The sequence below is a fragment of the Anabrus simplex genome, chromosome 3 (genome assembly GCF_040414725.1).
Source record: "Anabrus simplex isolate iqAnaSimp1 chromosome 3, ASM4041472v1, whole genome shotgun sequence".
NCBI lineage: Eukaryota > Metazoa > Arthropoda > Insecta > Orthoptera > Tettigoniidae > Anabrus > Anabrus simplex.
Window position 1 is genome coordinate 80,735,141 of NC_090267.1, and position 23,955 is coordinate 80,759,095.

The 23,955-nt window shown below is 39.9% G+C and overlaps 1 protein-coding gene across 1 annotated transcript in view; it reads right to left on the bottom strand.

Annotated features, from left to right (window-relative positions):
* The window catches only part of CCT8 (chaperonin containing TCP1 subunit 8), a 155,408-nt gene that overhangs the window by 58,829 nt on the left and 72,624 nt on the right, over window positions 1-23,955 (bottom strand). The window contains exons 3-5 of the mRNA XM_067142589.2: window positions 15,385-15,583; window positions 12,230-12,291; window positions 11,948-12,085 (exon numbers count right to left, since the gene is read on the bottom strand). Of these exons, the coding sequence (XP_066998690.1) occupies window positions 11,948-12,085; window positions 12,230-12,291; window positions 15,385-15,583 (399 nt within the window). The remainder of the gene's footprint in view (window positions 1-11,947; window positions 12,086-12,229; window positions 12,292-15,384; window positions 15,584-23,955) is intronic.

Below are 23,955 nucleotides of genomic sequence, written 5' to 3' on the forward strand. Positions count from 1 at the left end.
ATTGTAGAAATAATTTATATATTTTCTCTTGAGTTATTTGTTTGTTTTATTCTTGTCAATCTTATGTTAATTTCAAGGACACTTCCTCTAAAGCATTACTTTGTCAATTTTTATATTTTTCATCTAAACTGTGTTATGTGGCTGAAGATGTTGATAATATACGAAACATGTACCACTTTTGACCAATAAAAATTGCCTTAGGCAATCATTGTATCGACTAGGTGGAAAATAAATAAATACTTCATTGTGAATCTAGACCTATCTGTGTCGGTGCGACGTAAAGCAACTCCCCCCCCCCAAAAAAAAGGAAAACTAGACTTCTCACTCGCTCTTGTTGCATTCTGGTTTTGTCACGTAGTTTCAATTGGCACTATCATCTCGGAACTGAAATCGGAATCACCTTCATCACTGTCATTTGAAGAAGAAGAAGAAGAAGTATTTTCACTCTCCAGAGAATCTTTTCCACTTTCAACATCCTATTTTCAAGCCAGTTACGAATAAACTCACCCATGCCGCGCTTGGATGCCGCCATGATTGTTTACAACGAGCGGCAAAATGAGGTGCTTTTAATTTTCCGTATTTCAGCTCAGAGTTACTATTTACACAGAGAAAATAGCGTCAGGTATCATCTGACATCAATCGGTTAGGCTGCAAAACAAAGAGAATAAATCTCTCCGACCAGCTAACTGCGATAATGAACTTATAAATGTTCCGTGCACCAAGACGGAAGTGTCCGTCAAAGCATTTTACCGCTTTACAATCGCAATGGGCGCCGTAATAATTATTTCTCCTGAAATAAATAACAACATTTTTATCTTATTTTTAAGAAAAATGCATCGTTTTTAAAAATATATATGTTTATTTCGTATAAAACTGAGAGTTTCGCATCTATTTCGCATAAATTGTATAATTTCGCATTTTATCGCGAATTCGAAACAGCTAAAAACCACCCGTACGGGTCATATAAGATGAAGGCACATACACTGACAAAGTTTCAGCATATTTCGCATTTATCGCAAATGCTAAAAATCACAAACTCTAGCCATGTGTAATTTTATTTTCAGATCCGACTAAATCTGTCTAAATCTCTTATCGTAATATTTCAAAAAGTTCCTTTTTATAGCACATTTCTTCTTTATGTTTATGACTGAACAATACCACGTGTGAACCAAACTGGATATCTAGATTTTCGAGTAACTTTCTACTTTGGAATACAGTTTTCAAAACATTTGTACAGCAATGTATAAAAGAAATCAACAGCAACATTAATATTTTTGAAGGAATACAATAAACTCCAGTTAAAGCCACATGTTATAATAGAGCCACAAAAAATTAGCCTTTTTAAAGTTGTAATATTCGCAATTAATTTTCGGAAGTAATGGAACCTTTTGAACGGGTGGTAAAACTAAAAGTGCAGAGCGATATAAGTCTTCAGGTACCGTGAATTCATCATGCTTCACTTCAACTTGAATATTACCTAATACTAAATCTAATGTCCTGAAAGTACAGTTTTGTATATTGTTATGTGATGTTAGTCCAAGATGTGAGATGAACTGAAATAGGCAATGGCTGGTCATTGATCTTTCGTTATTAAAGTTATAACTGGTATTAATAACCTCCAAAATGTTGAAACGCGGATAATAAGGCAGTCAGATGTTATAAGACCATATATGCTTTCAACGTAATTAAAGTATCCTCCATATACAGAAAGTTTAGAAGAGGGAGTAATATACACAGCATTTATGAATAACTCATGAGTATGACCATGAATGTAAGGAGTTATTTACTCGCACTATTGCTAGTTATAACAATTAGAACACAGTTTGGATTTGTACTCCCCTTTTTGATAGCTCCTAAAACTCCACCGCCTCTATAGTCTTCCCAGATAAAATTAGATCCCTGTCATTTCTGAACATTACATACCGACCATCGCAGAACTCACTATCCATGACATCCTGACCCATTAAACTCTCCGTCAGTACAATTACATCATAATCACAACATATAAGATTTTTTTTTAATGTAGCCATTTTTGTTCTTAGGCCATGAACATTTTGATGTATGTATGTATGTATGTATGTATGTATGTATGTATGTATAGTCCTGAGCCCTAAGACTGGTTGGATCCTCAACAGCTCCACCATCAGCTGTCATAGATGGCCTAGGCATAACTGAAGAGGCGTACTAGGGAAATGAGGAGTGATAAATTTAAATTTTGTGTGGCTATTTCTAGCTGGATGCAGCCCAACATTTTGATGATAAATGTTAATTCATTCCCAGACATCATCAAATGTCAGTAGAAGATTATAAATGCTAGAGAAAAAAAAAGAAACAAATATTTACACAAAAATAACTCAATAATTTCAAAGATAGAAATTAAATAAATGTATATGCGAATACTAGGAGATCACAGCTTTCTCAGGGCCTCATTATTACTGATAACTGAAACCCTAGATATTCCACAACACCACGAGTTTGCCCTTCTGTTTATTGCACATGGCCAGGGTATTTCCTGTGAACTGACAAGGCGAATTTTACTGTAGACGGCACAGTGAATTTAAAAAAAACTGTTGCATATGGAGTTCGACTCGTCCACGTCTTGCAGGAAGAACCATTCCACTCAGCTACAGGAATGTTCGGTGTGATTTCACAAGTTCCTTCACCCTTGGTCCATTACAGCTCATACAAACAGAGGAGAACACGGTAAACAAGATGCATAGTGGGCGTGGCCAACAGGTCTGTATTCCTCACTCAATCGATCTCCAACAGCAGAAGTGTTGTCAAGTCAGACAGAGCACTTAGCTGGTATTACTCTGTGGCAACACATACCCACAGTTGAAGATGACACCACAACAAAGCAAGTTGGTATTTTTTAAAATTTGTTTTTACATCACACCGACAAAGATAGGTCTTATGGTGACGATGGGATAGGAAAGGCCTAGGAGTGGGAAGGAAGCGACCGTGACCTTAATTTAGGTACAGCCCCAGTATTTGCCTGGTGTGAAACCACGGAAAACCATCTTCAGGGCTGTTGACAGTGGGGTTCGAACCCACTATCTCCTGGATGCAAGCTCACAGCTGCACACCCCTAACCGCAAGGCCAACTCGCCCGGTACAAAGCAAGTTACAGGTCAAATTTCTTCATATTCTAACCTGTAAAGTGATTGTTAATATCCACCAATTTCTGAAGAAAGAAGTTTTGTTTGCTGCTCCATTGAAACTCAAATCTACACTGAAACAATGGTTGAAGTAACTGGCGTATCAATTACTTCCGTCTGGCGAATCAAGAATGAACTGAAACTTGTCCATGAAGATGAGTCCCTGTCATTTTCAACATTTCACTAGGAAAGGCGCAGAAGATCTTGGAAGGCCATTTCGGACAACTTCAATGCGCAAGTCGTTCGCCGCGTGGAAAATCGTTTCTACATTGCAGATAAAAGAAGGCCAAATTTAAAGAAAGTTCCTGCAAAACTAGAGACCAATAAATTTCAAAGAAAGTGTTAATACATTCTGTAAGATCCTCTACATTCGAGAATTGAAGTGAAGGCAAATAATAATTGAAAAGTACTAAATATAAAGCAGTATCAAAGCCAAACAAATATCCTCCGTAAGAATTATCCAAATGTACAGAAATGGGTATCGCCCCATTGTCTATATGGACGAGACTTACATTCACATTACTCACATACCACCATGCACATGGACATGTCGCCCTGATTTCCACCAGCTATGCTGCGAGCAACTGTCGACTATGCCGTGTTACAAATTCAGAGAGTTGCTGAGTCCGGACACCATACTTTTTTTTTTTTGCTAGCTGCTTTATGTCGCACTGATACAGATAGGTCTTGTGGCGATGAGAGGCTATATTGTACAGTTGATGGAACAATAGTAGTTTTCAACTATAGCTAGTACTGTGTATGTCTCTCTCAGGATGATCGTGCACACCAGGAATGCCCTTTGCGTGGATATGATGGACTTCATAATCCAATAATTTTTCATTAAAAACATGCGCTGAAGCAATGTGTACTGCATTTTGAACGAATATATGGTAAAAACAAGCAAGCCAGCAACAAGCAAACCTGAGGAAACTATTGACACCTAACAAAGAATAACTTATTGTTGGCATGCTGATAAGTGGATCTCCCAGAGTTTCTTCACGTTTAGAAAGTAATCGCATCTTCCATCTGCTATCAGACGGGATTTTTTATTTTATTTTTTTAACTACCTGGTTTATGTACATAAATAAGCCTTAACCTGGAGAAATGATTTAGGCCATAGTAACAGTAAGAAGTGTTCAATTACGGGGATATCAGTGTAACATCTCAAGTGATGAAACTCACAATCAGTCCCAGACCTGTAGCTCAGATCTTTCCAACAGAACAAGTAAGTCCTAAGCCACAACAGCTCCCCTGGTACGAGTATCCAACGCAAAACAAAATCATTTCTTTTTTTCTTTTTTTACAATCTGCTTGACGCCACACCAACACAGATAGGTCCTATGGCGACGATGGGATAGGAAAGCGTTAGGAGTGGGAAGACAGCGACCGTGGCCTTAAGGTACAGCCCCAGTATTTGCCTGGCATAAAACTGGGAAACCACGGAAATCCATCTTCAGGACTGCCGACAGTGGGATTCAAACCCACCATATCCCGAATGCAAGCTGACGGCTACGTGACCCAAACTGCACAGTCACTTGATCAGTAAGGAAATTATTCTGATGAAGTCTAATTTCTTTGACCTGAAGATTTTCTACCCTTCTTCACTTTCTCTATATCAGGCCCAGTGATACTTATTTCTTTGAATGGTCATAATATTTCTCCATCAAATGGAAGAGACCAAATATCGTCCCAGTTTCGCACCCACCATGTCGGAATCAGTACGTAATAGGTTTGGGAGATGGCTCTCTTGCATTTAACTGGCATTTTATGGTTACATATTAGGTTTCAAACTGCTTGGTAAATACCCAACAACCTAACACAATCAAAACTCAGGAGATACCGACATGAAAATTAGGAAAAATCAGGATACAAATAGTCAAAACTGCTTATTATACACGTCTGGAGCAGTAGGGCCTACGTACTTTATCCTAGCAAGTTCCATGCATCACATAATCTGATCCACGTTTAAATTAACACATATTTCGAGGGAAAATTGTTAGTGGAACCTAAATCCACAGATATATAACTCTAGTATGTATTCGTATTCAGTCACACCTAATTATTCAGCAACATTGGAATATTTATAAGAACGCTGAGCTGACTGGCTCGGGTGGTACAGCGCTGACCTTCTGAGCCCAACTTGGCAGGTTTGATCCTAGTTCAGTCAGGTAGTATTTGAATGTGCTCAAATACGTCAGCCTTACGTTGGAAGATTTACTAACACGTAGAGGACTCCTGCAGGACAAAATTCCGGTACCCCAGCATCTCTGAAAACTGTAAAAGTAGTTAGTGGAACATAAAAACCAATATCATTATTACTTATAAGAACACGTAGGTAACGGGTAGGGACCCTCTTTGGAGGCAGCCCTGTCCAGGGAATGGTGCACCTGTCTATGTAAGTCCTACAGCACACTGGCCCGTGTGTGTAACATCTGGTAAGGGTCCCAGCTCAGGGCTACGAGTGAAGACCTCAACGGAATCTTCAGCAGAGGAGATGGACTTCGGAATGGTGGAGATTGCAGACGAGGCAGCCCTTACCCAGGGTTAAGGGTGAAGTCCATAACGGCAGAGAAGGCAACCTTCAGAATGGCACAGATGGCGGATGTGGCAACCCATCACCTCTGGGGTTAATTAGAAGAGGATACCAATGCTGCTGCCTTGTAGAAGTGGCAGGGGACTGCCAAAGGCTAAGAGAGAAAACCCTAACAGTAACTCCTCTCCAGTGTTGGGCTTAACAAGTCAGCTGAAGAGTAATTTGGATTGCTTTCAAAAGTACAATGAGCCTCGGAAAGAAAAACAAATACTGGATTGACAAATCTTCTCGTACATTTGTTACGTTTGATGACCGAAAGGCTGATGATCTTTTACAATGTTATGCGAAGAAATACCAAATCAAGAAAATCAAACACTGGATTGGAACACTAAACGTCCTTACATTGACAAGTAAATGTGAAGAACTGGTGGATTTGATGGAAAGGAGGAAACTCCATCCTTGGCATAAGTGAGACAAAATGGAAAGGCAGAGGAGTAAAACAACTGAGGAAAGATAAAAACTTCACTGAATGGGTAAAAAAACCAAAGCTAGGAATGTTGTCGGATTTGTATTACGAGAAGATATAGATGCTGTAAGTGAAGTGATACATGTGAATGACAATCAAATTGATGTCAATAAGGAGGTATATGCCCCACAGTCTGCATGTGATGAAGAAGAAAAAGAAAAGGAGCAATTTCGATCTGACCTGGAGGAAGCTACTGAAGGAGTGGAAAATGTATTAGTGATGGGTGATCTGAATGCACAAGTGGGAACAGACAGACTTGGGTATGAAAATGTGTTGGGCCTGCATGGCTTTGGTACCAGGAACCAGGAAGGTGAACAACTTCTAGATTTTTGTGTGAGAAATGGCTTAAAAATAAATAACACCTGGTTTCAAAAACAATTATCTCACAAAATAACAACGTATAGTTGGGATGGACAATCCAAATCCTTAACAGATTACATAACACCTGATGGAAAAGTTGGTCAAACTATTTGTGATGTTAAGATTGTACCAACTGAGAACTTAGAATGACCACAGACTGCTTCTTGCAATCATTAAAAATGTAAAAATGCACACACCAAGGAAAACAAAAAAAACCCAAAATTAAAACGAGGGAACTGAAAAAATAGAAAACAAAATGATATATACAAAAAAGTTGGCCTCCAAAATACCTGCAGACAGAACACAAGGAGAAAATACAGTGGAACAGATCCAAAAAAAAGTCTTGTTGGAACTGCTGTAGAAATATGTGGCAAAACTACTAGTAAAGTAAAGGAAAGAAAAACAGCCTGGTGGAATGATGAAGTTTAACAGTGCAGTTCAGAAGAAAAATGAAGCAAGAAAGGCTCGAGATAAAGAAATTCAGAAAGGCGATGAAAAAGATTAATTAAAAATGAGTGAATTACAACAGACATACAGAGGTCACCTGAACCCAACTTGGCAGGTTCGATCCTAGTTCAGGCAGGTGGTATTTGAAGGTGCTCAAATACATCAGCCTTGTATTGGAAGATTTACTAGCACATAGAAGAATTCCTGCGGGACAAAATTCTGGCACCTCAGCAAACTGTAAAAGTAGTTAGTGGGACGTAAAAACCAATAACATTATTATTTATAAGAACACGTATGGCATGGTAGGCCTACGCTCCATCCTACTGATACAAAGAAGCTCCTTCAGCAGTGGAAAATTGCTAGTTGCCCTGTAGCCTTCATTTTACTGTCAATCTGTCCAAATGTTCATCACCAATTGATGACTTAAACTGTATTTGTGTTTTAGTTCCCTGACAAAATAGCCTTTCACATTTGGCATTACTGTGAGGGATTATTGAAATATCAAACATGAACTAATCTATCATATTTTAGGATCTCTTCACCACTTTTTAATTCTCCTACGAAAGACCACTGCACATCAATTCTTGTATCTGGTATACAATCAATCTGAAATGCACAGAACTGGGACTGTAATTCATCCATGGCTTCATGCTCTTCACCTGCATCTGCATTCAGCAACAGTGGAAACTTAGCCACAAAATATATCAGACTAGAAAATGAAGCCCTGGGTGCAGATGTAATTTGTGCAACTGTTGCATTCTTCAATGGAACCTTGTGGACAATGTAGTCGCATACGGCAGTGAACTGATGAGAACACAAATCTAATTAAAAACCGAGTTCTAGGATGATAAAATGAAAACACAAATAAAACATTACAGAATGAAAACCCATTAAGGACACGCCTGAACTCCACAATACACTAGTCATTAGTTATCTTCATCCTCTAACATTCAAAAAATCTTGATAGAAGTTCGCTCTCGGAACAGCTCTGAAAAGAGACTAATACAATAAAGAATGAAAACTACTTCACAACATATCCAAACTCACCACAGCAGCAGTGTTTTCAGTCATCATTAACCTCTTCTACCATTTCAATGTTTTCCACTGTGCACTGGATACGATGGTGATGTGTGTTCTCACAGATGAAATGTGAACATGAAGCACACCAAGTTCTGAATTTAAGATTTTTTTTCTGTCCTAAAAAGCACAGTGGCCAATGTATTTGACTTACATGTAGCCAAGTGGTTTTCTTCTTCAAGGCCCAAAATGCTGCACAAACAGACCTTCATATTAGGAGCAATACAGTCAACTGATGCATAACGGATCACATAATCCCTGCACATCATCATTGAGAACTCCTTCAAATAGTTCTAGTATCCAACGGTACCCAATTTGTTCCAAAAATATAATTATATCATCCAAATCATTCATTAATTAAGACATGATAGTTCCCATGAGTTACACCACTTCCATTTGGTCTGTCTTTAAAAATAATCAAACTGTTGATTTTTCCATGTTCAAAAGCAACTTCAGTTTGTTAGTTTCTCTTGAATCTGGGTCGATCTTAGCAGCGTCATGCATCATAGAAATTGTTTGAACAATTTGGACCGTACTGACAGAACATCAGAAGATAAGAAAGTATCAAATTTGTTCCAAGAACGTAATTATATCATCCAAACCAAGAATTTGTTTTATCAAGTCAACAACATTTTGACCACATCATAATTAATATCTACATTTCTCAGCATCTCAATTCAGAAATTTTCACTTCTATTTGAAGAATAGGTCAATGTTCTGCTTCAAAATTGAATATGCCCTTCACACACAAACTAAACAATCAAACAGGATGTACTCTTAAGAATCCCCTGTTTTAATGTTTTTAGCCCCATTCCATGAACAACACACATTCTCCAAATTCAAACCACATGAAAATGCACACCTCACTTTATGCTAAATGACCTAACGAGTGCTTATATTACAACAGAGGTTTCACACACTCATCACCAAAATTTATGTGCAGTGTTTTAACACGACATTAATTTTAAGAATTCCTAAGAAGGGTCAATTTGATTTTAACATTACTAATGTTAAGTCATCCTCATGAAGGTTCATTTGTTAATGTATATTTTACGTATGTATTTAGTAGGAAAGAGAATGATAATGATTATTCTTAACCATGCTTCGTCAGCTGATGATGGCTTGAAACAAGCTGATATATGTAGTGACCAATAGTAACTCATCACAATTAATATAGGTATTGATTAGGTTGACGTTAATTAACATTTTATTTTTAACTGATAACAGTCAATACGGCCACAATTAAATTTGTAATGATTAAAGGAGATTTTGATTAACAAATTAGACACACTCATGGGTGAATGAAGATACATAAATAGTTTAATACGGAATATTCTGAGCAAGAATTTTGTAGAAGTCTGCGATTACATGACTACTTCAAAGAATACTGAGCAGACAAATGGGGTACTACTGGGTGATCCACTTAACCCCATCTTATTCAATAAAGTTACAGCCGATATTACGAGTATTATATCAGAGAATGTGAGGATGTACGCAGACAATATGATTTTAGTTTCAAGAAGATGCACTACAGAACACATTTAATAAGATAATCGTATGGACAGAGAACTACACCTGAATGAAAGTACGACAGTGAAACTAACATTCAGAGCATGTGGAAGCAGTGGAGCCATTTATTATAATGAAGGACCTCTACCATCTGTTTCGCATTTCAAACATTTAGGAGTGCATTAGAGACAGCAGGGAAAGAAAGTTTTTTTTTTTTTTTTTCCACGTCAGAGAAAGAGTAAACTCTGTTATGAGAAGCATGAGTGAGATAAAACAATCAGAAACCTTTCACTGACAACAGCAATAACTATTTCATCTCAAGAGTCACCCCTGTGGTACAGAGAATGTACGGCCATGTATGAAATACAATCATCTGTTCAAAACTGAAAAGATCAAATCCACTTACCTTGAAGGAGTTCTGCGTCTTTCAAAATTCATGCCATCATGTTTAGTGTATGTACTAGCGAATGACCTTTCCTTCATCGAAGAACTATGACTTCAATTATTGCTACCATCTATACAAGGATATAAAGATCTGTTACACACAGAGTTGGAAGAAGAAATATGGAGTGAATTTTATTGCACAGATCCTATGACAAATGAATGGAAACAAGGTTCATGCTAACTGCAATATCTTGTAACGAGGTTTGCAGTTCATGGATTTCATTTTAGTGTGTAAAATCAAGAATTACCATAATCCAGGCTTAAAGTGTTCTTGCATTCTTTGTGGAAACCACTGCGATATCATGTTATGTAGTGTAAACATAGCCAGAAATCTCTTACCAGAGTTTTGGAGTGAAATTTAATTACTGTATTATTATTTGCATATTATGTGTGTTTCATTTTAATACTATAAATTACTTTTTGTTTGTAGATCATAATGGACAAAAAGAGGAAAATTACTATCAAAGAAGAAACTGCAGCAGAGCTGGAAAAAGGCCTTTCTTTTTAAGATTTTGAAGACAATATAATTTCTTTAGAAGATGAACAGGTAGCCCAAGAACCAGCTGATTTTGAGGTGGAGACGATTCAGAATTACAACACTTAAGGTCATATAGTTTCCTTTGATCCAATGTGTTAGCTGATGAATAAACGGCATAAAACAAAGCATTTTATAATATGCTGAATATAGCATGCATCAATTCGTATGTTGTATACCTCCATACTTTTTTCATAGGAGGAAACATGTAACCTACGTCCTAGTTTCAGTCTATGGTTAGGCTTTCCGAACAACTTTTTGCTCCTTGGTTGACAACAAGATTGGAGAAACCAATCCTGAATCACCTTCGCGAGATGATCAGTTGGTGTCTTGGTATCAGAGAAAATCAGACATGTAAGAAGTCTTGACACCGAGGCCTGCACAAAGAAAAAGTACTGCAGTCTCCGTCCTCGAAAGAAAAAGAGGATGACAAAAGAAAGATGCGCAATTTGCAAATGTGGGTTTCGCAGCAAGCACCATAAGAAATTTTGTCCTAACTGGCGTGTCCTGATTTATGTAAATTCCTTATTTAGTACCGTATCTATAAATTATTATTCACGTTTATAGGATGCACATTTTCTTTTTCCATTTGACACACTATTTTCATATTTTGTAAAAAAAATTTGATTGCCTAATTTAGATTTAGACGGTTTATTGCAGTAATTTCTTACAACAAAACTGTTTAAATGGTTGAATATGAAATGGCGTTATGAAACTGAAATTTACAAATGGGTTCATGTAAACAAAATAAGAGAAGAAAAACATGCAAAGAAAGATGGAATATTGAGTGCAAGTTGTAATGGATGGTGAAATTAGTTGTGCTGTACTTTCCTGAATTCTCTTTTCCCTACAAGACAATATAATTATGATAGATGAAACAATTTTTCTAGTCATTTCATTATTCCACTTCCTTGTAAATTAAAATGATCAAATTCAATAAAAATTGCAATTGGCACGGACTAGTTTTAGTGCATAACGCTTACTGGAACAAAATCTTTTGAGCGACATGTCTTTGCAATGTGTGGTGTAACTAAAGTGACATTTATGGAAGTGTTACTGTCAGGGTTAAAATGTTATGTACTGAACCAGAAGTAATTGTTCAGAACTACCCAACTTACAGACAAAACGCACTATCTAGAAGTGTACTTCCATGCTTGTGCCTACCACCTGAAGTTAAACAGCAATTCTTTTAATTGATTTTGTGAAACATAAGGAGATTACAGAAAATTAACAATGAAACATAAAAAAAATTAACACAAATATCAATAACCCTAAATCTTGATAAAATCTTTTGTCGATCTGAATGTAATGTTCAATTAGAGGTACTGGATATTTTATCAGTTAAATAAGTTATTTACCTTGGTTTCTGTCTGCATTATATCTACAGGACAGGAATACACAGCAACCTTGGCGTTGGTCTTCTTGGTGATATCCCCCTCAACATTGCGCTTGAAGACCATGCCCTGTACAACTTCAGAGCTGAACACTCCGCAACCCTGGCACCGACAGATCCAAGATATTACAAATAACACAACTAGAGACTTATTTATAATTATAGATAAGCTAGTTCTAAAATTATACAAGAAACCCCCCCCCCCCCCCCCCCACAAAGAAAGCAATTATAGTAATTAATTTCTTACCAGAATCTTGCACACTCTAACATTATCAACATTGAAAGTGGTTTTCTCTGGTAAAATGGACACTGAAACAGAAACAAGTTGCAATATATTTTTAATGAAAAGAAAAAATAAATAAAAATACAAGAATTATGAAAGCGCTATACTAAACAAGAGCTGATGCCGTCATATGGACACTCAAAACAACAATCATTTAAAGAAATCAATTGCACTTATGAGCACAGATATATAACGTAACACAATGAAAATGGACATGGAGGGAAAAGTACAGGAAAGAAAAATTCAATAAAAATAATGAAGCCGGGCTGAGTGGCTCAGACAGTTAAGGCACTGGTTTTCTGAAACCAACTTGGCAGGTTCGAATATATCAGCCATATTGAAGGTGCTCAAATTCATCAGCCCTGTAACGGTACATTTACTGGCATGTAAAAGAACTCCCACGGGACAAAATTCTGGCACCACGGCATCTACGAAAATAATAAGATAGTGGGACGTAAAACCAATAATATATTAAAAATAAATTGGTAAACAATCAATGACCAGCTAAAAGTAGCCAAGTACAGAGGTGTGTCAAATAGTTTGATTATTAATTATTATGCCATATTACAAGTGGCCTGATCATCTGTTGCAGTAGCTCTAAACTGCCTTTGGCAGTGTTGACCCCATTTTAATAACAGCCTAAATTGAAAATGATACTTTTAAATCATCCTTTAAAAAAGGCTAATGTTCCTGGAAGCAACGAGCAGGGGAAATGTAAGAAGTGGGAGATCAGTAAAGAACATTATGATGGTGAAAATAATCAATCTCATGTCACTGACTGGAAAGTCAGAAGAGAATTCATTCCATGGAGAAGGAGAATATAGCTATGATGGGATTGAGTAAGATTTATTTTTCTTTCATTTCCTTGTCCTGAAAAGCTAGGGGGCAGTCTAATATACAAGGGGGATATGCAAGTAAATACAGTATATTTTGTGTAGGTAAAAACATCTGAAAGAAGTGAAAAATTGCATTTAAGTTATAAATGGAGAAAGTGCAGCTGCAAACTAGAGATCAGAAAGATGAGGAAACAGAAATAGCAGGGATGGGGAGTAAACAGGATACAATCACAGAAATCAAGTGGACTGCACTGTTGCGCTGAAGGTAACACACACAAAACCAGAGAAAACTTTCTCAAATTTACTTAAGTGCCACTAATGGACTTCTACAATAATATAATTTCTTGTGCAGTTGTTCATAATATCATCAATTTACCATCATTGTCAAGTTTAAGCAATTATTACATGTTATAAATCTCATTGTTATGATCCGTATCTGAAAATACTACGTATAATTGGGTACAATACACAAAATAATCTATTGATTATTATATCCACGAATAAAAGGTTAATGATATAATAGATTATTTTGTGTTTTAAACAAGTAGACCTTCAATTGTACCCAATTATACAAAGTTTACGCAAAGTAAACAATTTTGTACATATACAGCATGCATGTTTAAAAATAATTTGATAGAATTTGCAGATGCTCTTGTAAAACATACATGCCAATCTGTTGCTAATAGTTTTGTTTTGTTTTCCAGGTATTCAAAATGTTTTATTTTGTGTTCCCAAAGACTGGAAAAACTTGAAAGTTATATTATAAGAAAATTGATGGAATAATTTTACGTCAAATGACAATGTGCGTTTCATTAAGGGTTATGTACATATTCAATTAATCTGGCTTTTTGCGGCAGATGTTCCTTCAAACAGATTAATCCCAAAAATCCTGCAAAGTACAGGATAAAAATATTTGCTCTGGTTGATGCCAAAACTGCTTATACAATTAATCTTAAGAAACACATGTAGGTGTACAAAAAGAAGGTCCATACAAACGGAGCTTTGTTTTGGGATTCGTCGAGTCGGTGCAGGGAACATTTCAAAATATTACCATAGATAACTGGTTTTCCATTATTCCCTTGGCTAAAGCCCTTCTTACAGATAAATCACTGGCATATGTAGGTAGAGTACAGAATAACAAGAGGGGAAATTCTGAAGTTTTTGCCACACACATGAAGGTAAGGAAACTCTCCCCTCTTCGGATTTCAGGAAGACTGCACACTTGTGTCTTACTAACCTATAAACTGTTTTGGTAATACCAATAATGTGCCATGATTCTACAGATATGGACACAGGTGAACAAAAGAAGCCAGACATGATAATTTTTGTAATATGAATAAAGGTGGGGTTGATCTGGTTGACCAGTTAGCTCACAAATATGACATTGCTAGAAACACACAGCGCTGTGCAATGAAAGTGTTCTTCACTTGTTCTATACTGCTGCAATAAACGCATTTCTTATTTTCAAGACAAATCAGAGGTTCGAGACAAAGATGAAAAGGATGGAATTCCTCAAAAACATGGCTTGGGAAATGATTATACCCCAAATTCAATGCCAATCAATGTATCCATCAATACCACCTGAGATTAAAAGATGCGCTCTGATTCTACTGGGGACAGAATAGTCTGTACAGTGTAAAGACAGCCATGGGGCTAGGCGTAGATATTGTGCGGCAGATATCGTGATAAAACCACTTTTTTGCATAGCAGAGTAACCACCACTTAGGTATTATTGGTGGCAGCTGGATTAGTCTCTGATTATATTACTCTATTTTCGATGAACACTTATTATAGAGTATGTTTTCAAGTAGTATTGTAAGGAATAACACTTGAAACAGAAGGCAGCCTAAAGAAAAAGATCATAAACAAATTTAAAATTGTCATTTTTGTAATAAAAAAAAGGATAGTATTCCTTAAATATGTTTCAGTTGATTGGTTTTGTTTCAGTATCTTTATGTATGTCCAAAAATCATTATCATAGAAGAATCTCCAATAACGTCCAAGAATGTTCAATAATGGACCATTATACTGGTATTAGAAGAATCTCACCATAAATTTTTATTTTACACAGAAGAACCACAATTATTTGGGTGACACCTGTCCCATACATGACCAAACATGTTACAAAATATGATGCGCTTGCTCCAGGATTAAAAGGTTCTGTGAAATGAGCCCCAGTGCTGTTCACACCAGTTATAATCAAAATAATATATAGGTTCATGGAAAGTCAGGAGATTGAGTCATAAGAAAAAAATTGGTAAAGCAGGTGAATGTTATACTTACCACAAGCTTTAGTGATTAGTTTAGTAAGAAAATCTTCACTTCCATACTGTTTACTCATAATAGAAGATTTGAGCCCCTTAATAACTTCCGCTTCATTTCGGTAATCTTTAACTTCATAGCAGGTGAGTGTTGGCAAAATTTCTAAAGCTTTGTTTAAAGCTAGTTCATAACCAGCTACTATTTCAGATGATGTTAGTCCCTGTAAAAAAAAAGCACAAATAACCAAAGATTTTTTTAAACCATAAGCTTAGGGAGAAGACAATGCGCTAACAAGAGGGCAACAATACACTTTTGTCAAAAAGTAATGGAAAGGAAGAAGCAACCGACATATCAATTCATACATATACAAGTTCTCGTTTCAGCTCATGGCTTCACACGTGGATTTTTTTTTTTTTTTTTTTTTTTTTTTTAAGAGGGAGTATATGAGAGTCCAAGGGTGGAAACTATACCCTTCCACTCATCTGTTTCCGCGACATGCCGATGAGTATGAAAATCTCCATCACGTACAGTGGCGGGGGAGAAGCGATCTTGTCATGAAGAAAATTTTTCCCCTATGTCAGGAGTGAAAACCCCTCTTTGCTAGGCTATCAAAAATCGTATGGGGTTGGCGTAATTTAGGAGAAGAATAATTTAGAGAGTGGAAAGCTTCCCTGCTTAACAAACGGATCTTTTCAGGGAGGATTTAATTTAGATTTTTAGTAATTTAGAGTATTATTTCAAAACAGGCAGAAAAGTGGGGAGGTGACCAGTTAAAAACAGGTCGTAAGTTAGCCAAGGGCCGCGATGTTTGAAACGAGTGTTCAGCATCTTGGTCCTAACGACCTGTTTTAAGAGTAGCATGCCCGGGTCAGTAGATTGACTTAGGATTCTAGACTTGGGCATTCTGACCATTTTATTTACCCGAGACCTAATAAGCAGAATACGAAGTTCAGTCTGTATCTTTTAATTAGATCTCAGGAGTGGGGTTTTAGTCATTCTTCTCAGGGTTTTGTTTTGAAAAGTTTGTGGTTTTGACATGCGAGTTTTTGGAATATAACACCAGGCCTCACAGCTGTACAGCAGGATGGGCCTAACACATGCTAAATAAAGATTTTTCTTAATACTGTTAGAGATGCACCTGTTATAAAGCAGAGGTCTCAGGGCTGCCACCCGTGCCGTGGCTCGCTGGAAGGCCTGTTCTATGTTCTGCCCCCAGGTCAAATCATTGTCCATAATTAGACCCAGATATTTAACTTTATTAGACCAGGACAGTGGGACACTGTTAATAGACAGATGACCAAGTTTAGGCAGGTGCTTGGCGAAAATAATTGCCTTGGTTTTCGTAGGGTTTATTTTCCCCTTGTTCCGGTCGCACTGTTTCCAGAACAGTGATATCCATTTTTGCAGTGCTCTGACAGCAGTCATTTCTCCTCTGAGATGTATAAATGGCTGTCATCAGCAAACTGTTGGACTTCAACACCTTGCTGGGTGGAAAGATCATTCACATATAGGCCGTATAATACCAGGGAGAGAACTCCCTCTTGGGGCGCTCCGGCTAGGAGGGCCCTTGAGATCGATTTCTCCCCCTCACGGTAGACATAAAAACTCCTGTTAGTTAAATATGACTGAATAATTCTAACCAAATAAGTTGGAACTTTGTAAGTTTGCTGTAGTTTTACAATAAATTTTTTTGTGCCAGACAGTGTCAAAGGCTTTTTCTACATTGGAAAATACTGCTGGCACATTACGGGGTATACTGAATGACCTCGCGATGCACTTGACTAAGCGCAGCGCTGCTAGTGGTGGTGGTGATTTTTGTTTTACGAGGAAGTACAACTAGGTAATCATCCTCTCTGAACAAATTAGTGGAAAAGAAATTTAAAATTTAAAAAATTTTTATATTCAACACAGAAATTTGGAAATGCAGTAAAAAATTAAACAAAAAATTATTGAATTACGCCGAAAAAGTACTGACGTATCAAACGGGAACAGGCGTTCCCTGAGTAGCAGAACACATTTACATATCCTTGATTAATCCACTGTCGTACATAAAGCAGATGACTAGGTTGGTGGAGATTATTGTTTTAAGACGAAGTACAACTGGGCAACCATCCTCTATATAACACTAATCAGAGAGAGAAAATGGAAGGGGTCCGACACTTAGGAAAATGAATGTATCGGCCAAAGGAAGACAAGGGCCACGAAGGGCATGAAAATGAAAGACTCCCTAGGCCTCCATACGTAATACCGTTGGGGTCTGAAAAGAACAAGAGTTGGCCGAGGGAAGTCGGATAGGATAGATGAAAGTGAGGAGCCTGGCATAAGTGGAAACAATGTCAGGACTCAGCTGAGGACCCCGTGGTCGCCATCCCATGCTCCAAAGTTCAGAGCCCCTTAGGCCCCTTTTAGTTGCCTCTTACGACAGGCAGGAGATACCGTGGGTGTTATTCTAATGCCCCCGCCCAAAGGGGGAAAGCAGATGACGAGATCAGCAGTAGTTGCATCATCGGCTAGTATGCGTTCAAGTGTTTCCTACAGGCCAAGGCTCCATCTTAGGCCAGAGAGATTGGCGGACTCTGTGAGGATGTGGGCCACAGTGAAGTCAGCACCACAAGTACACAATGGGGGGGGGGGTCTTCCCTCTTCAGGAGATAAGAGTGCGTAGATCGTAAATGACCTATCCTCAGCCTACACAACACTATGGCCTCTCTCTGTGAAGGCCGGAAAGAGGACCACCACATGGTACTTGTCTTAATTACTCTCAGTTTGTTGGGTGTTCAGATAGCTAGCCACTCCGATTCAGAGGATGCCAAGATAGTTCGACGTAGCAGAGAACAAATATCTTTATCAGGTACATTGATAGGTCTTGGAGGTAAAAGTACCGCTTCCTTTGCAGCTTCATCCCCGAGTTTGTTTCCCGCAATCCCAACGTGGCTTGGAAGCCACGCGAATGTAATTCTGGTGCAAGCATCATTTAACCTGGCTAGGTCATGAATCTGCTGTACCAGTGGGTGTTGCAAGTAACAGGTTTCAATGGAATGCAGAGAGCTTAATGAGTCAGTATACGTAAGAAAGTGGTTTCTTTGGTCACCCAATGCAAACTGCAGAGCTTCTAAGATGGCGTAATCCCCCTGTGGGTGAGGGCGGTAGAATAACACCCACTGTATCCCCTGCCTGTCGTAAGAGGCGACTAAAAGGGGCCGCAGGGGCTCTGAACTTTGGAGCGTGGGTTGGCGACCATGGGGCCCTCAGTTGAGTCCTGGCATTGCTTCCACTTACTTGTGCCAGGCTCCTCACTTTCATCTATCCTATCCGATCTCTCTTGGTCAACTCTTGTTCTTTTCCGACCCCGAAGCTATTAGGTTTGCGAGGGCTAGGGAGTCTTTCATTTTCACGCCCTTCGTGGCCCTTGTCTTCCTTTGGCCGATATCTTCATTTTTCGAAGTGTCGGACCCCTTCCATATTTTCCCTCTGATTAGTGGCCCCAGGGGCTCTGAACTTTGGAGCGTGGGTTGGCGAACACGGGGCCCTCAGCTGAGTCCTGGCGTTGCTTCCACTTACTTGTGTCAGGCTCCTCACTTTCATCTATCCTATCCGACCTCCCTTGGTCAACTCTTGTTCTTTTCCGACCCCGACGCTATTAGGTTTGCGAGGGCTAGAGAGTCTTTCATTTTCACGCCCTTCGTGGCCCTTCTCTTCCTTTGGCCGATAACTTCATTTTTCGAAGTGTCGGACCCCTTCCATTTTTTCACCCTGATTAGTGTTATATAGAGGATGGTTGCCCAGTTGTACTTCCTCTTAAAACAATAATCACCACCACCACCACCATCTGATTAGTGTTATATAGAGGATGGTTGCCTAGTTGTACTTCCTCTTAAAGCAATAATCACCACCACCACCACCACTAAGATGGCGTAAAGCTCCGCAGTGTACACGCTACATACACTAGGAAGAGAGATCTACGTGCTCATATCATCGGTGACAAAAGAGCAATCAACATTTTCTCCGATTTTAGAACCTTTCATGAAGATACGTTTCGCAGCCGGATATTGGTAAACAAAGTCCTGGAAATACCTCCGATAAACGGAGGAATCCGTGTTCACCTTGGGTCCACGGATTAGATCTAGACGTATATCCGGTCGCGGAACTAATCACGGAGGTACCTCGCTAAAAGTTTGTTCAAGGCAACCACCGATATCTATATTTAAATCATGACACAAGATATCAATTCAAAACACATCCGGCCATGTGGCATTTGGCTGGTATTGGTACCTCCGGTGGTATTGGGTACTAAAGATGTACTGATAGCTTGGATGTAGCGGCATTTCACGAATTTTGGCAGCGTACGTGAGGAGTAACTGCTGCCTCCTTATTCGTAAAGATTGAACTCCCACTTCAGCGAGCAGGCTGGGAAGGGGGCTAGTACGGAAAGCTCTCACTGCCAGCCTTACTCCACTATGGTGAATACTGTCTAAAAGGCTCAGCGTAGATTTTGATGCTGAGCCATAAGCCGCACTTCCCATGGTCAATTCAGGAGAGGACCATTGCCGTGTAAAAACATAGCTGTACTGCACGGTCAGCCCCCCACAAAGTGCCGCTGAGAAACTTAAGCAAGTTAAGTCTCTTCATGCAGGCAACCTTTAACTGATGGATGTGCGGCTGTCACGTTAGTCTCTTATCAAAATGGAGACCCAGGAATCTGCAGGTGTCTACCACTGTAAGACACTGTTTCGCAGGCGGAGCTCTGGTACACGATCCACAAGCCGACGTCGACAGAAGTGTACAACTGAGGTTTTCACCGCTAAAAATCGAAAACCATGTTGCAGGGCCCATCTGTCGACTCTATTAATAGTTTGCTGTAGATGTCTCTCAGCAAACGCCACCCTTCCGGAGCTGTAATGAAGAGCTAAGTCGTCTAAATACAGCGATGGAACAACTGAGGGCCCAGCAGCAGCAACTATGCCGTTGATGGCGATTGCAAACAACGTGACACTCAGTACCGATCGCTGAGGTACTCCATTTTCCTGTACATAATATTGAGAAAAAGCATTCCCTACTCTGACTCAAAATAGCCAGAGGGACATGAAGTTATCAATAAACTTTGATCAAATTTCCCCAAAATCCCCACTGGTGTAGAGTGGAGAGAATCCCGTATCACCAGGTAGTATCCTAAGCTTTCTCCAGGTCAAGAAACACTGCGACTAGGTGTTCCTTCCGGAGAAAGGCCTCTTGAATGGCCCTCTCCAGTTCTGACCAGATCATCAGTGGCAGGGGCTGATGAGAGCGGGAACCACACTAGTAGTTAGACAAGAGACCTTCCTTTTCCATGGCCCACACAAGACGTCGGTTAACCATCCTTTCAAATAGCTTACAAAGGCCATTTGTAAGCCATATTGACTTGCAACTATCCAAAAGTTTTGAATCACTGAGATGGAAACACTCCCTCACTCCATATTCTGTTGAATAGGGTGAGGATATCCTTGAGACATCTGTCACTCAAATCACTCAAATGCTTAAGCATTTGATTGTGGGTTTTGTCCGGTCCAGGAGCCGTGCCTGTGCATTGTGCGAGTGCACTCCACAACTCCCACTCTGTGAAAGGCACATTGTAGGGATGCGAAGCACTAGAAGCGAAAGAGAGATAGTGTGCCTCTGCTTCGCGGTTAATTGTTAGAAATGCAGGGTCGTAACTCCCAGAGCTAGACATATCTCCGAAATGTGACGCAATGTGGACTGAAATGACTGAAGGAATCTTAACATCTCTATTTATGAAGATACCGGGGACTGAGGGTACATTCTGTATTTTGACAATATGGCGGCGTTTTGTCCACACTTGTGATGACGGAGTATGTGCCGTCATGGAAGAAACATACTTTTCCCAAGTAGCTGTCTTACTTGAATAAAAAAATGGGCCTTCGTGCGCAGACGCTTAAATGTGATAATGATTGGCCATCATAGGATTCCGCTGGTAATGCTTTAAAAGCCCATCGGCGATCACGATAGACTGCTGCAATTTCGTCCATCCATCATGGAACCTGTTTCCGGCAACGAATACCAAACGAGGAAGGAATTGCTTCCTCTGCAGCAGCCAAAATTCCAGTAGTAATGGAAGAAACTGGTTGTCAACGGACTCCAGCATATCATTGGCCATCACTGTGTGTTTGGAAAATTCTGGCAATTTGCCCGCCAAAGTAACCAGCGCTTGGGTACTTTGGACTGTCTTTGATACAAGACAGAATTATCGGGAAGAGGTCACTATCACAGAGGTTGTCGTGTACTTGCCACCGTAGCACGGGAACTAACGTACGGCTGCACAAAGTCACATCCAGGTGTGAGAATGAGCCATGAGCGCTGCTGAAATGTGTCAGTTCCCCTGTATTATGCACGCAAAGATCGAACAGACTGATCAGTCGTTCGAGCATCCTCCCCTTAGTATAGGAAGACTGAGAACTCCAGAGTGTTACGGGCGTGTCTCCCAGCATGAGGAAAGGAGGAGGTAATTGAACGATCAAATCTTGTAGTGCACGCATTTCAAGATCGTAGTCCGGTGGTATGTAAACATTGCACACCGGTGTCATTACTGGCAACGGAGTGCAAACAGCAACTGCATCAAGACGAGTACGGAGCGGTACTACTTCGTTGAAGATGTCGGAGCGGACTAGGGTACAAACGCTCCCAGCTGCCGCGCTATCCACAGCTAGTCTGTCTTTGGAATGTAGACGATATCCTCTCATAGTGTCGTGTTCAGGTCTCAAACGAGATTCCTGTAGGCAAACTATGGAGCCCGCATAGACTGAAATGGAAATGGCGAATGGCTTTTAGTGCCGGGAGTGTCCGCGGACATGTTCGGCTCACCAGGTGCAGGTCTTTCAATTTGACGCCCACAGGCGACCTGCGTGTCATGAGGATGAAATGATGATGAAGACAACACACACACACCCAGTCCCCATGCCAGTGAAATTAACCATGATAGTTAAAATTACTGACCCTGCCGGGAATCGAACCCGGGACCTATGTGACCAAAGGCCAGCATGCTAACCATTTAGCCATGGAACTGGACTCCACATAGACTGATATCAACCGACGTAACTCAGCTAAACAACAGTGATAACTACTGCAGTTCTTCTGCAATAGTGTCATTGTGTGGATATGTAGCACTTCGAATTTAGAGCAATTTCTTGCTTTTCGTTCGGTCCATTACCTGCCAGGTTCCGCCGTCTTTGTCGGTATCTTTCTTGTCATCATCACCATCCACGAGAATGAGTGGGTCAGTCTCCCTGGATGACTCAGAAGAAGGAGACGCGGTGAATGGCCACTCTGAGGACTGTGATCGGGAACCGTGGGCCTTCTTCCTGGGAGAACTAGGTTCTCCAGATGGTAATCGAGTAAGAGGGCGTCGGCGCCTCTCACTCTTGCCCACCGTTTCTCTCTTTTTTGGAGGAGAACCAGCAGATGGCTTGCCGGACTTCTTCAGGGATCCTGTGACCCCCGATTGAGTTTGAGAAGGCTTCATCTCCAATATCTTAAGGGAGCTCTGTGGCTTCACCTTTTCCTCCTTTATGGTCTGGGCATTGGAAGGAGGGTTGGACTTTTCAACCCTATTTGGGGAAGTCTTTCCCCAAGCCCTGTTGGGGGAGGACTTACCAGCCGAACGTTCCTGGGAAGTGCCCTTCCCAGGCAACATTGGCAATAACGCACCTTTCGATTTTTCAGCTAGTGAAACTCCAATTTCATTAACGATTACATTTTAATGCTGGTTTTGACTTTTCGATGCATTTTCAGTACTGGTGTTCTGTACAAAACTCTGTGGAGTGATCCACACGTTTGCAACCTTTTCAGCGAAGGAGAATGGAGAACTCCGGAGCAGCCATAGACTTGAACTTCCTCCGGGCATCTAGATAAGATAGCTTATCCAGCGTTTTTCTCTCCTGGATCATCTTCTGCTTGAATGTGGGGCACTCCATTGAGATTGTCACATGCACACCCAGGCAATTGACGTACATAGGTGGTGGTGTGCAGTCAACCCCAGCGTGCTCGCACTTCCCACACATTTGGCAGGTCGTCGAACCTGTACATCGCAATGAGGTGTGGCCAGTGGCGGCGCGTGGAAAAAGCGTCTGGGGGTTCACTGCTGTCGAAAATAACATGTTGAGATTTATTGTTTCGTGATGGTTATATAGATGTAAAATAGTGACACTGCTTGATTAGAAACGCGACTTTCCTTTGAAGGAACACGGCTACAGTCGAAGAAGTTACCAAAGCAATGAAGATGAAAGAGAGTATATGAGGTGCAATTACTTAAAGCTGATCCAATTTCCTCTGATTTTGGAGACGTTGCTTGCGTACAAATAACTTCAAGAACGTGTTAGGCAGACTACTGTTGTTCATCTATTGTGTTTTGCTGCTTACTTTTCATAAAACATGTATTACTAATGAAAAGCTCCAGGGGCTCTCAAATTGGCAGCGTGGGTTGGCGACCATGGGGCCCTTAGGTGAGTCCTGGCAGTGCTTCCACTTACTTGCACCAGGCCTCACACTTTCATCTATCCTATCCGACCTCCCTTGATCAAGTCTTCTTTTCCGACCCCGACG